Consider the following 13,911-nt stretch of genomic DNA (forward strand, 5'->3'; position numbering starts at 1 on the left):
AATATCAACCAGACATCCTATAAAACTTAGCTTTCTAATGAGTAACACTACATTTTGCTGAGCTTAGCATATTTATAGGAAATCAAAATAATATTTTATGAATTAATATTCAAATACATCAGATTCAATGTTCAGTAAAAATACTTTATGTTGTATCTTATGACAAGTTGTAAAATTCAAGGTGGAATTAGAAGACAAAAACTTTCTATTGCATTTTAAAAAGGAACTTTAAAGGATTGTAAAACTTGTCTGTTATTTAGACTTGGATTACATTTGTCCTCATAACATCAACTAAATGGATGAAAATTTATTAAAATGTATATTGATTATAAATCATCATGGTAAAGAAATGTCATGCTATTTATTTATATGAATAAGGTCAAGATGTTATTCATAACATAAGGTCACAAGATGTATGAATTTGATACTTAAATATTCACCCGTGGGGATACATTCCCATGAAATATCACATCACTTGCTCATTCCACTGATACTTTTATGTACACAAATTGATTTTCAAGATGATGAAAAGCTGCAGATAAAGGTAATGGGTACAAAACAGTTGTTAATTGTAGTATAAGGTCATAGATCTCTGTCTGCCAATTACCAAAAATTATGCAGGAAATCTTGGAAATAGGGCAACTGCTCTGGAAAACCAGTCTCCAGTAAGTCAGACTGTACAGGCACCAAAATGGTACCTGCTGGCAAACAACTTTAAAAAGGGGCAGCTAAATTTGAACCAGCAAAATATAAACAAAATGTGGCACATTCTTGAATAACTGCTTGATCCCTGCTACATTACATGGAAGAGTTTAGCACTGAAAATAGCACTGTACTGCAGCAGACATAATGCACTGGGCTCAAAATAAAATGTGTCTGTATTTTTTTTTGGCAGATTCCTTTCAAGTCATGTTCTTTGAATTTCCTAAAGTGGAGTTATTGTGCAAATAACTTTCTGCTAGTGTGCTAGCAACAACCTACCAGCTTATGTACAAAGCTCTTCCAATGGTTTGCCACACTGGCTGATAGAGAATCCTGTTTTCTAGATTCCTGGCCCCCCCCAGGAACATGTCCTATAGCAAGCTGAGGACCCCTAGATCATGTGGGTCTTGTTCCAGCAGAGCCAACGATGCTGTATGGCACATGATGGAGGTGGGGCTCTGACATGATCTTCAAAAGCACTACTTTTGTGTCAGGGAGTTTAAACACAGACATATAAGCAAAGCAATTCTGTTAAGTGTTTATTTTTTTTTGTTTTAAACTGGAATTAAATCAAACTGCAAAATTCTCAGATTCTCCTATGAAACAAAATTACTGATCTTTGCTCAGCTTCAAGTACTTTTTTTCATGCTGGTCAAGTTAAACAAGTAGAATTTGCAAAGGGCATCAACAGAGTGAGCTATTCTGGAATACTAGAAAAGTAAAACAAAATTCTTATCCTAATAGTCTGTCTTCAGCTACTTTGCTTAACCACTTAAAAATTTCTCCAAGTCAATACATTTCTGCCAATCTCAATGTCTTCTATTAAAATTTACATCGTGATTGATAACCATTTTTAAATGTGCTGTAGTCTTCTGATAGAGCACTTCATCATTTGGGTCACAGAACATTCTGATGAATAGCAGAAACAGGCTGTCATTAATGTACTGACTATCCTTCCAGTCAAAGCCTACAATGCAGCTGACCTGCATTCCAGCAAATAAACGAGCCTTTACTGCTCTTATCACAACTATATATGTTTACATACATACAAACACACACATGCAGAAAGTCAAAATCAAGCCACTTTATTGATTTAAGAAAAAAAAAATGCATAGAGCACATCTGTGTATATATTAATTCCTGCATAGTTCCAGAAATGTTTTCCTGCCAAGAATTCAAGTTTTTTTCCCTTTCTCTACCATCACACAGTCAAAAAATGTGATGCTTTGTCAGTTGTACTAAACTAAAAAGTGATCATGAGCCTCAATTTTTTTTAATCTAGTGTTAGTTTTTCATCCTCCAGGGTGCTGAGTAGCGTGACCCCAGTCACTTCTCAGTTTATTTCTGTGAATGTGAATAGGTCCATTGAAATTTAAGTTCCCAATTTGTTAAGAAGAGGCGCTTGTTGAAACGCTGGCTGGGTCAGAACCATGGCGCTCAGCTCACTGAAGGCACAGCCCATGTCAGCTCTTTGGCACTTGTCCTGCCTGCATTCTTTTATTTCGTGACTTCACGCATGTTACTGAGTTAAAAAGAAGGCTTGTTTTGTATTTGATGTTTCCTAAGAAAATAATTTAAAAAACGTTTTGTTAATCATTCTCTAAAGCATTGTAAAAGTACTCAGCACTGGTTTATGAATTCCACCAGCTCTCTGGAGCTCTCACCAGCTTTTAGGGCAGAGTAGTTCAGCTACCAAAACTCAGGAATGTTAAAAGTTCATTAGAAGTCCATCAGCATGTGACCTACATGGAAATGTAACTGCTAAAGGTCAGAGTAGCTCCCCTACTGACAAATGGGTATACCAACACAATCTTTGGAAAACAAAGGTTGTTTCTACTTGACAACAGATGCTTAAATATTTAAAGCAGCACTACATACAATTCCAAGACTCCATTTTTCATTCAAACTAATCACAAGTCCTTCAAGATCCCTTGTTACAGCCATATCAGGTCTCAAGATCAAAGGGCTGGATATCTGTAAATTTTGTCAAAAACCCACTGGCTCTCCAGCTGCTTACTTCAGTAATCTGGACTTGGGTATGGCACACTTCTGTAACAGACATCAAAAATTTCCCCTCAGACATCAAAAGACCAAGTACCAGTTTTAAACATCCACAATCAGAAAATAATGAACCTACTCCTGAAGCTGTAGTTTTGATCTTCATAGCAGTAAAGGCTTGAGGAACATGTTTTGAAGGAAAAACTAAATAAGAGCATGGAAATGAAAGAGAAATGGAATGTAACACAACATCAATTTATCAAAGATACATGATGCCAGACTAATTTCATATTTATTAAATAAATAATTTTCTAGACAAAAGCAATGTGAGAGACATGATCAATTTATGAGTGGGCAGGAATACCACACAGATGGGACTTTGAAGTCTATTCAGTCTTGTATTCAATGACAAATTGGGAGGTGACATTGTGGGGACATCTTCTTTTTAAAGCCTATAGTGCACTCTAAGTACCTCAGCTAGAAAATACAGTAACAAAGGAGAACTAGAACAGCAGATGAACGATGAGATAGCCACATGATACAGGTATAAAATGCTTCTGGGACCTACCATGTAGGCTATTCCCAGCAGAGGAAAAGAAAGCACTATTGATATTTTACAAGGCCTTGCTTTTATCTCGGCAACAATATTACATCAGTTTGGTCACTTATGTTGTAACAAAACTGATTTAAAGTGGAACAATTATAGAAGAAGGCCAATGGGATGACAAGCAGCTGGTATGGACGCAAGCACAAGAGTATCAAAGTCTACCTTTAAAGCAAAGATTAGAGAAAGCTGGCTTTTCTAGTCTAGCTGAATGAAGGCTGACAATAAGATTGCTGTCTCTTTATACACTAGAAAAATAAACACTGGGGATGGAACAAGAGCTAAAGGTCAATACTGGCACAAATTGTCACAAGGGCAAATGCACATAAGCTTGTCATGAATACACCCAAACCAGAAATTGAAGTTTTATAACAATTATAGAAACCAGGCATCAGGGCACTTCCTGAAGGAGTAAAGAAAAAAAAAAAAAAGTTAACTTTTTAAACTGGAGTTTGACAGGTTTCTGAAGAGTATTATGAATGCTTCCCTAAGAGAAAGCAGCATGAGAGCTGACAACTGAAGACATCCCTTCCAGTCCTATGCTCTTCTTGATGTCTTTGCCATGGTGATATTTAGAAAACAAAGCTACAAAAAATCAACTGGTTTTTAGGTACTAAAAATATCTGAAACCTCCAGGCTTTGAAAAGCACTCCATTAGCTGGGGAATGAGTTTCTGTATTGTGACCTGATATGCTTATGGAAATGTTCTGGTTTCATACATCTCTAAAAGATAGTTCTCAAGAAGTCGTGGAGCAAATTTATTTAAACAATGATTGATTAACCAATACAAATATGCAACACCTGATGAGGATTACGTATCAAAGTCAAGTCCCAGACTTTAGGGCTTTTGCCATCAGAGGAAAAAAAAACTTTATTAGCTTTCAAAAAGCTAATAAAGCTTATTCACCTCCTTAAATTCAAACAAATAAGGGATTTTGTTCAAACTTAAGAAAAACCCCAACCCAACCCATAACTGGATAAGGACCAGACACAGTCCAAAAGCTCAATGCTTCAGAAAGTAAGGAGTACATAGAGTGAAAGAATTAATAGAAATTAGTTTGGAACTCTAAGTACAGAGGATGATATCTAGTGACTGCTATAATACTGAATTTGCACTGCCATTAAATTTAATCTTTGATATTTTTATTGCAACCTGACCCACTATGACATTTCTAAAGAAAATTACATTGTACACTACTATTTCAAGAAGTCAAACTTAGCTAGTCATCTGGGCCATAAAATAGCAGATTACTCCATCAGACTGGCTAAAGCATCTAGGAATAAAACTAGATTTACCAACCACATAATTTTTATTAGGAAATGTTTCAAAGCAGACATAATCCCAAAAGACCTTAGCCTCATACCATCCAAAAATACACAACAGAGAGCAGCAAAAAACATGAACTACAGTATAAGGTACAACTTGTAAATGAGAGAAAAAAATTTGCAAGATATGTTGTAATACATCATACTATCAAAGCATAAATTAACTAAATGCAGAAATAGAAAAAAGTAAAAACTTCCACGCAATTTATGTATTAACAATTTAAATCTTTGCTCTAAGATCTGATGTGTTAATAGGAATTGCTCCATTGAATCCCTGAACATCAATATTTAGTCTGTACTCCTTTTGCTTTCCTTGAAATTGCGAGCTAATATAGGTGTACTAAATCACAGCTAAAAAGCAAAATGTCCAGAACAGGCAGAAGGAAAAACCCAGTATTTTTAACAGCAATATTCCTGAAGAACTCTGGTATGGTAGCACTGCTTGCATTTTATTTTGGATCACAGCCACAGAACAGCTAAAGCACAGCTTCTTTTGTAATCATTCTAAATGGGGGGAACTGCTCATAATAGTAACAGGAAAAAAAGCAATGAATTTACTTGGCAGTCTTAACACTTCTCAGCAATTCCTTGTACTGTCATGTTTTCTAACAGGTATTCATGCATACATAATATATAGGTCTTTGTAGATCTGGAAAGAAGGAGAAGTAAGGGATTTGATAGCTAGAAAGGCAAGTTTTAAATTTTAAATACTGTCAAAGTAGGTTAGAAGTGTGATGTGTGTTTTATCATCTAACCAAGCACTCATGTCTTTCTGTTTTAACCTTTTTTTTCCTAGGCAATATAATCACCTCGGGCACTTTAAGGTTTAAAGGCTTTAGCCAATGCAAAAAAAAAAATTAAATTAGCCTGGCGTTTGTTACCTTTTTTTAAAGAGTTGAACACTGTCTGTGTTTTACAGAGGTGGCTTTATTATGCTAGCTGCATCAAATGCAGAATATTAATCAGACTGTGAAGCTCTACTAATTATGTGCTACATTTAAATAACTTGGATTTTGTTAAGTGGCACGACCACAGATATTGTATGCATAATCTGAGTTTTGAGTCATTTCCTTTTTCTTGTCTGATTTTATTCTACACAGGAAATGACAGGGTCATTTGGAAATAACTGCAGTGAAAGATCAAAAAGGAAACTTGATTGAGAACACTGTATAATTGCCTGTGCTAGAGAAAAAAAAAATTCCAATGACTTTACAACCCATTGCTATAAGATTTCTCTGGAAAACACACACTGTGGTTTCCCTAAAAGGATATCCATTACAACACTGAGTACAGCTTTTATTTGTTGTAGCTGCATCTCTTTTAAAGAAGCAGATCTTCTCCTGAGAGCGCTGGGCTTTTATTCTGCAGGTAATTCTTTCGGCACACACACTCGCTGAGCTAAAGCCATTTCAGTGGAAGCAAATCAATTCTGTTGAAGCAAGTCATTTCACTGACTCATCTCAAAGTGTTCATTTGCAAAAGGAGATAATGCTGTAATTAAGCTCTTGGAACACTGTGGTTCTTGTTATTTGGACAAATCTGGCCATTACAATTTAGAGAGTCCTGTTCCAAAAGAACAGGCTTTTATTGCTGGAGCTAAAGGAAAACTTTTTAGACATTAGCTGCACTCAGCTTAGAGTCAGGATCAGATCCAGCTTTGGGCTGTGGTGTGTCTGCAGTGGCTTTTTTTTTTTTTTTTTGGTAAGACACTGGTCTACATAACAGGATAGCAGCCAAACTTTCAGCACAAATTTACTATCTACTTTCAGCATATGGATTTCCCAGTTATTTCCTGTTCCTTGAGCAGATGCACTGCAGAGCAAGGGACCCCAGGTGTGCTCCTGCCACAGCCACACACACCAAACCATGGCAGCCCAAAAAACTATTCATCTAAGGGACTGCAAAATAGAAGTAATGATCTCTTTTATGCATAAGAATTACTAAATAAAACAAAGTTACAGCAAAATAACTTGAAGTCTATGCTGAGTTCACCTCACCTCACATTTTAACACATAAAGCAAGTGCAAATAATGTCATAAATTTGTATGTGTAGCTTCAATACCTTACACTTTTACTTATTGAAGAACAATGCATCACCCTATCAAAATGAACTCTAACAGAATATAAGTATTGATTTTCTTGGGTGTTGGAGTGTAGTTGGACAAATTAAAAGCTCTCTGCCATGTAGCTCAGAATACAAAACAGATGGATTAAAGTGAAGTGGCACCATAGGTAGGAAAAGGCTGTGAAGGAGTTACAGCTAAAGACTGTCATGTATGGTTTTGTGACAGTTGTAGCTGCAGATGGCACTTGCTGCTTGGATGGATCACCACCAAAGCCATTCCCTGGAATCCATTCCTACCATTGCCCAGAGGTGCTGGTACCCTCAGCAGAGGTGGTGCTCCCTGGCAGAGCCTGCCCAGGGCTCCCCTGTCCTGCGGCTGGGGCAGTGCATGATGACCCCACCCACCCAGAAGGGAGTCTTCAGGAAACACAAACACATTTCCTTTAGGCTAATCTAAAACCTTCCAAAATTCATGATTCAAGTTGACACAAGCATTACTTAATTAAAGCCTCATTAAAATCGATTTTACCAATTAAGAAGTGCTAACCACCCATTGATCTGATTACCTAACACAAAACCCCCAGCCTAACATAGTAATGCTGAAATTCTGCTCTACCTTTGTATTGACAGTTTTGTCATCTATTTCATCATAGCTGGAATTTTAACCCACCTTGTAAGTGATAAGAATAATTTCCAAATATTTGCATCCATGTAAAGAAAAGTAATTTTATAATACGGCTACTTAAAAGCAACATGGAAAGCAATTACCCCCATCACCAGAGTCAAAATACCAGCTGAAAGTGTAAAGGAATTTTTACAGTGTACTAATTTTAACTTCATTGTGTACTGATAAGCTAAAATATAAATACCATCAAAAATAATACACTACTGTGCCCCTCTGGGTAATCAGTTAACTCCTAATACAAATTTAAAAAGCAAATATTTTTTAATGTGTAATAACAAATATCCTCAAAAAGCACAACCAGGCTAGAAGAAAGTTTATTTGATAAATTAAACCTGTCCATTTGATTAAAGGCCACATTTTGCATCAACACATTTCCTTATGTATTTTTTCATGTGTAAGTTAGAACACATGACAAAGCTCATTGTGAAGCCAACTCACTATTGTTAACTGAATTCTTTCAAAATGATCATTTTCTAGCTTGCTTCTTTCTTTATAATCACTATAATTAACTCTTCGTGGTTACAGCAGAAACAGAACTCTGTACATCACACATGTCTATTAGGGCTGTGGTCAGACTAGGCATGGCAAACAACATTTTCTGATTTTGATTGCTGATTTTAAAGCAGAGTCAAGACTCACATTGCTAATTCAAATTACATGCATCAACTTACAAATACCTACACAAAATTGTTCCTGATTTAACACAACTAACGACTTAACCAAGCAATGCATTTACACTTTTTTGAGATCCCAAATTAATTTTGAATATGAGGATCAAAACATCTTAACTTGCGCTCTTTAATCAGCCGTTTTACATTAGCGATGCAGGGATGTTGACATGAAGTTGCTTTGAGCAATATAAAACATATGCCATGGTGCACTTGTTAAGGAACTCTGCATAATGAGTTCCATCTATATAAATGACTCACCTCATTACTTATCACAGGTTCTTCTCTACGACCGTGGAAGAGGTATTCATATGCTTTATAGTGTTTAAATAAGCTGAAAACCAACATAATGTCGTGTAAGTTTTTGGAAAGGTAATACTATTACAAGTTTTGTTAAACAATGAGTTAACCTCCAGCATGGTAACATTCCAAATTTTAAAAAGAAACAAACAGTTGTTTAACTTCAGATACAACAAGCAGCATATTTAATTTGCAGGATTTATTATCAGATGGCTGTAGAAAATACAGTGTGATATTTAAAAATACATCCACTTAGTCCTTATAAAATTGAACTCTGAGAAGACAAAGTTCTACTCTGAAAAAAGTAATTCCTGAAACACTTATCACCAGGATACTTGCACTTTTATTATCAGCAATAGCAGACAAGGAGGAAACAAAGCCAAATCAGCTTTCAGATTCTGGGATGGGCTGCCAGTACACAGAGAAAGTTTGATCTTGGAACACCAAAACAATAAAGAATAGAAGTATTTATTCTCTCAAGGTCACTTTGCAAAAGCAGTGTATTATTTCCTCAAAGAAAAACTAAAAACCAGATTAACACACAGCAGTTTTGCATACTACAACAAAAGTAACTTTAAATAGACTTTGTCAATGGACTCAAATATTTATCTTCCTTAAAATATGTATGGCTTTCCACTTCAAGTGTTTCAAATAATTTTCTTTGTTTCCTTTTCTAACGATCAATGATACAATGTTTATTTAACCAAAAATTTTGTTTGTCACAGTCTCTTACTTGTAAGAGACTATGTAAGACTGTAAATTCTTCACTTACAATCATGATACAGAACTCCTGGCTTCTCTCACGTCATTTTGACATATGATTTAAAACACTGCTCTGTGATTTCATAGCAAGTCCAAGCTGAAGAATGATTCCAATAATTTATCACTGCTCTGCCTGCTGTATCCAGGAAAGGTACAGCAATATTTGCAGGAACATCTGTAACTGGTTCTTTGCTTTCTGGCTAGGGACAGGACTCAGGTTCTTTTTTTGGGAGACCCAGCAGTTGAGTCAGCAATACCTTTGGCTTGGTACTGGCAAGGCCCACCTAAGAAGTCTGGCTGCCATCAGCTAGAGGCTGCCTTCCTACAAACCCAAAGCACACAGGCAATTAATTAGGTTCTTATAGTATTTACAATTTCATTTAAGCACATTTTTATTGCAGCACTTCACCAAAGAATTCCTGACATGTTTCAGTGGAGACACAGAAATTATATTTAAAGAGAGTTCAGGACTTAACCTGCAAATAATTCACACTGATTTATGTAAATATATGTCCCCTTTCATACACACCTGTAATTTGGTAAAATTCTAACAGGGATTATTTGAAAAAAGACATAAAGTATTTTATGAATATCACAGACACACAGGAATTCAGACATATATCCTTCCAACTGGATCGGTAAAAATTAATATTTCAAATTTGTTCTCTTATCCTAGTGCTTTGGAAATAAGTCAGATTTACAGCACCTAAAAGTCAGGTCTTTTCCTTCCCCTTCCTCTCCAAATATGTTGTGATATTCTTCATTGACTATGTTACAGTTACGTATAATTTAAAATATATAGCCAAAAATATAAGTAGTTCTTTTTGGCATTTCTGAAGTTCATGTCTTTATTTTAAAAAATATCTCTGCTCAACCTGGCACTCCTAATCCTGTATGAAGGAACAAATTTCTCCATTTAATGGTCTTGAAATCAAATTACATAAATCAGACATCAGCATTTATTTAGAAAAACAGTGTCATTTTCTTCTATCAAGCATTATACAAAATGCCCCTTTTTGTTTCAATTTGATGTGAACAATTTAAAAATTCCATACCAGTGTTTCTAGCAATTACACAGAAATAATTTTACTTGCATAAGTAATACTGTTAAGAATAGGCCCTTATGATGTCATATGAGAATCTGAAGGTGATTAACAATGACATATTTCCCCAGCTCCACTGCTTTCTAAAAAGAAGATGTCAGGAGCTATGTTGATGTGTGTTTGCCCAAGGAGACAAGATAAAAAGATGATAACTGTCACCTTCCACCAAACCTGAAGGTGTCATTATAGTTGCTGCACAGTTTGTGCCAATGTGGTTAAGCATTTGTCCCTGTTTCCATTATAAATCCCGTGGGTTTACAGCTCATCTGTAAAAATGTGATCTGAACTACAACATGTCATACTGTCTTGAGTAGAAAAAACCTACAAGCTTATAATTTAAAATTAAACAAGAAAAAATGTATTGAACTAATACATTAATTTGAATTGTAATAAAACTCAACCTATTTCTGAGTTCATAAACTTTAAAATACACCCATTTAAGTGTGCCAATTCCATTCTTACTTAGAAAAAAAAATATCCCAGTGACTGAAATAATGGATTGCATAAACTGGATACACATGATACATTTCAGTGTAAGTGTGCACTTCCACAACATTGCCACAGCACCCATTTGTAATAAATTGAGCAGTTTGGACATACAACCACATATTTGGTGGCCAAAATACCATTCTCCTGCTAAAGTTTTGCAGCTTGATTGTATTCCTGCCCAGCTAATACTTTGGTTCAAAGCTGGATGGAGCACCTAATCTCCTGGATAAAATTTTTCTGACTGTGAAGGAATTACTTCATGGACAAGATATCTCTCAATGGATAATTTACACACGAGTTATAGACATGGTATTTTGGAAAGAACATTTGTTCCATATAAATATACAAAAGACAGACAGGAAGGCAGAAGTAAAAGGAGTTGAGACATCTTAAATGCCAAGTTTCCTTTTAGTTTAGGGCTAGTACTTGGCAGGACATTATTTTGCCTTGACTACAGAAATCTGAGATTTAAAGAGATGTTCCCATTTCTTATGGGAAGAACCTTAAGTGGTTTATATTTTCCATGAAAAAGAAACAAAAGAGAAAAATTAGAGAGTAGGAGAAAGAGATATATTTTATAGCCCAATCATAAGAGAAATTGCCTGCAATGGGTTTAAATCCCCATCTGAATCCAAGTACTCTAAACTGGAAGGCTAATAGCTACCCTAGCATTTTGCCTTTCCTCAAGAGAAAACACTTTTCTGCACTAAGGAAAACACTCTCAAAACTCCTTCTTCGCAGTTTTAAACTTTTCCTACAGAACAGTCAGAAAATTCTCAGCAAATCTACATATGGATCAGCCATGATCTCACTCAATTTTCATGCCCATCTGCCACAAATCCCCCCACCCTCCTCCACCCCCATTTGGGTCAGAAAATGGGCTTGACTGAAGGGCTGCAGCTGCAGTACACTGGATGAACATATACTACAGGAGTAACTTAATAATTTTCCATCTCCTTGCCCCTGACATTCATGGATGGTTAAACAGCTTGAGAACCATTCTGCCCATCATGTGCTGCAAACGGGTATGTCAGTACAGCCACTGCCTTAACCATGGCATTCCAGTGGAAATGGGGTGCACACATTACTATACAGTAAGAAATTTATACAGGGGCATTACTGTTGCTATCAGGCTCAGTGTTTTTCTCAAATAAATAAAGAATTTACTGCTGTTTGCATCTCTTTCTGTGTCTCTGTTTAAAAGCTGAGACCTGTCATTAAACCTTTTCATGTACATTACTAGACTTTTACTGATTTTTAAATGCAACATTTTTATGATTCCTATATGATCAAAACCTTAATTCTGTTAAGTACAAAACTCTAAATCACTTCAGTCCACAATAACTGTCAAGACCATACAAATACTTAGAATAACAGAGTCAAGATGAGATCTAAATAAGATAAATAAGATCTACAATTTTATTCAGATGGAATCTAAAGGTAGCTTTTAAAAGCAAAACAAGATTATTGCCCATGCATCACTCTGTTTTCTTTTATCACTTCAAACAAAACACAAAAGGAATATTTTCAGCATAATCTCACATTTTTACAAACTTCCAGTCTAAATTTATTTTTTGGGCTTTGACATCTGAGACCAGATCTTTATTGCTCCTGGCGTATTCTCTCTTCTTTTTCATGATTTAAAGTTTGATGTTTGCAGTATGTTGGCACAGGAGGAAGGTATCCAGTAAAATAACAGCAAAATACTAGTAGTACTAGTAGTAGTGTAAAAATAATAATAATTTAAAAATTGTTGATTATGTTGTTCTTATTGTTGCTGTTATTTTATCAGTCATTTTCCCACTATATTAGATTAATGAAATAAAAACAGATTCTGTAGAAACAAATACCTGGTAACCAAGTAATCAATGATTGCTTTGGCTTGCTCAATGCTGAATAAATTCAGGTTACCTCTTTCTTCTGACTCAGTTTCTCCTATTCCAGTCATTGCTCTTTCAAGTTCTTTTAAATTATCTCCCAAGGTCATATGTTTGCCTGCAAAGTAATTCCGAAGAACAAAAACCATGTATAAATACAACAAGTGGGATGGAGTTTTTTGGCCCATTTTAATTATAAGACTTCTTAAAGTTTTAGTTATGATCCACCACTTAAATTTAAAAGCCAACAGCAGTCAAATGCTTCTATTGCCATTATTCTCATCAATAAAGTGTCCATTAAAATTCCACTACAAAACCACCACTCTGCCTTCACAATGGAAGGATCATAATAATGGGTGTTCAAGATACTACAGCTTCACCTCTTACCTATGCTGAGAGAACCACAGGCAGAATATGCAAATTTGAGAGGCAGAGTATGCTTTTATTTAAAATAGCCTACTTCTTATGAATTGTAAAAGATTATTCTTCTGACCATGCCCCTTGTAAAATAAACCATTAATGCAGGAACAGATATTAAAAAGGGCGAAGTTTATTTTAAAGTGCTTACAGTCATAATAGATTAAAAATGAATATGCATAAGACCCTGCATGTATCATCAGACTTGGAGACATTTCTGCGTCCTTCCAAACCAGATAATTACTTTATATTTTTACTCTGGAAATCAAAACCAAATGCCACAACAAGTTGGAATTAGAATTTAAATTCTGTTTGATAACTGTCCTGACAAAGAGGACAATCTAAAATGTATCAGAGCATGCTGAACCTATAAAAAAAAAAAGGATTCATCTTTCTGATTTGCACACAGTGTCTGCCATCACCAGAACCATTGGAAATTAAAAAAAAAAAAAACAGGCTTCAAATACAATTTGTCTTTTCCTTTTATGTCTAAAAAATCTACAGGAAAAAGAAAAAAAGGGGGAAATATCCACCAGTGGTGAAATAGATTTATTTTTCTCATTGTTTTATGTCTTTTCTGATACACTCCTTGTTTTTTTTTTTTGTACAGGAAATAAATTAAAATACTTAGAAGACTTATTTTCTTTTGTAGTTTTGCCCTTTAATGGTACAGTAATCAAAGGCTTGAAAATTCTATCTCACTCTTCAGTAAGAGAGGCAGCACAATATAAATAACCATGTGGGAAGGGACAAGAAAGAAACACAGAGAATGCAAAGGAAATAGAAGCCATAGGAAATGAGGAAAAGCAACAGAACTAGAAATACCACCCTTTGTAGGGAAATGAAGGCACATAGCAGGATCACCCAGATCCTGAATCTGTTGCCAACCCATCCAAATTTTCTCTTTCCTCTGCA

The 13,911-nt window shown here is 35.4% G+C and overlaps 1 protein-coding gene across 12 annotated transcripts in view; it reads right to left on the reverse strand.

The window, feature by feature from the left end:
- The window catches only part of CABCOCO1 (ciliary associated calcium binding coiled-coil 1), a 206,608-nt gene that overhangs the window by 25,425 nt on the left and 167,272 nt on the right, over positions 1-13,911 (reverse strand). For all 12 annotated transcript variants that reach the window (XR_014956256.1, XM_085583222.1, XM_085583215.1 and 9 more), the window contains 2 exons: positions 12,553-12,697; positions 8,310-8,382 (listed from right to left, as the gene is read on the reverse strand). Coding sequence is in view for 11 of the 12 variants with exons in the window: in XM_085583222.1 (XP_085439348.1) it covers positions 8,310-8,382; positions 12,553-12,697 (218 nt within the window). In the remaining variant the exon portion in view is untranslated. The remainder of the gene's footprint in view (positions 1-8,309; positions 8,383-12,552; positions 12,698-13,911) is intronic.

The sequence above is a fragment of the Lonchura striata genome, chromosome 6 (genome assembly GCF_050655825.1).
Source record: "Lonchura striata isolate lonStrDom1 chromosome 6, ASM5065582v1, whole genome shotgun sequence".
Lineage (NCBI taxonomy): Eukaryota > Metazoa > Chordata > Aves > Passeriformes > Estrildidae > Lonchura > Lonchura striata.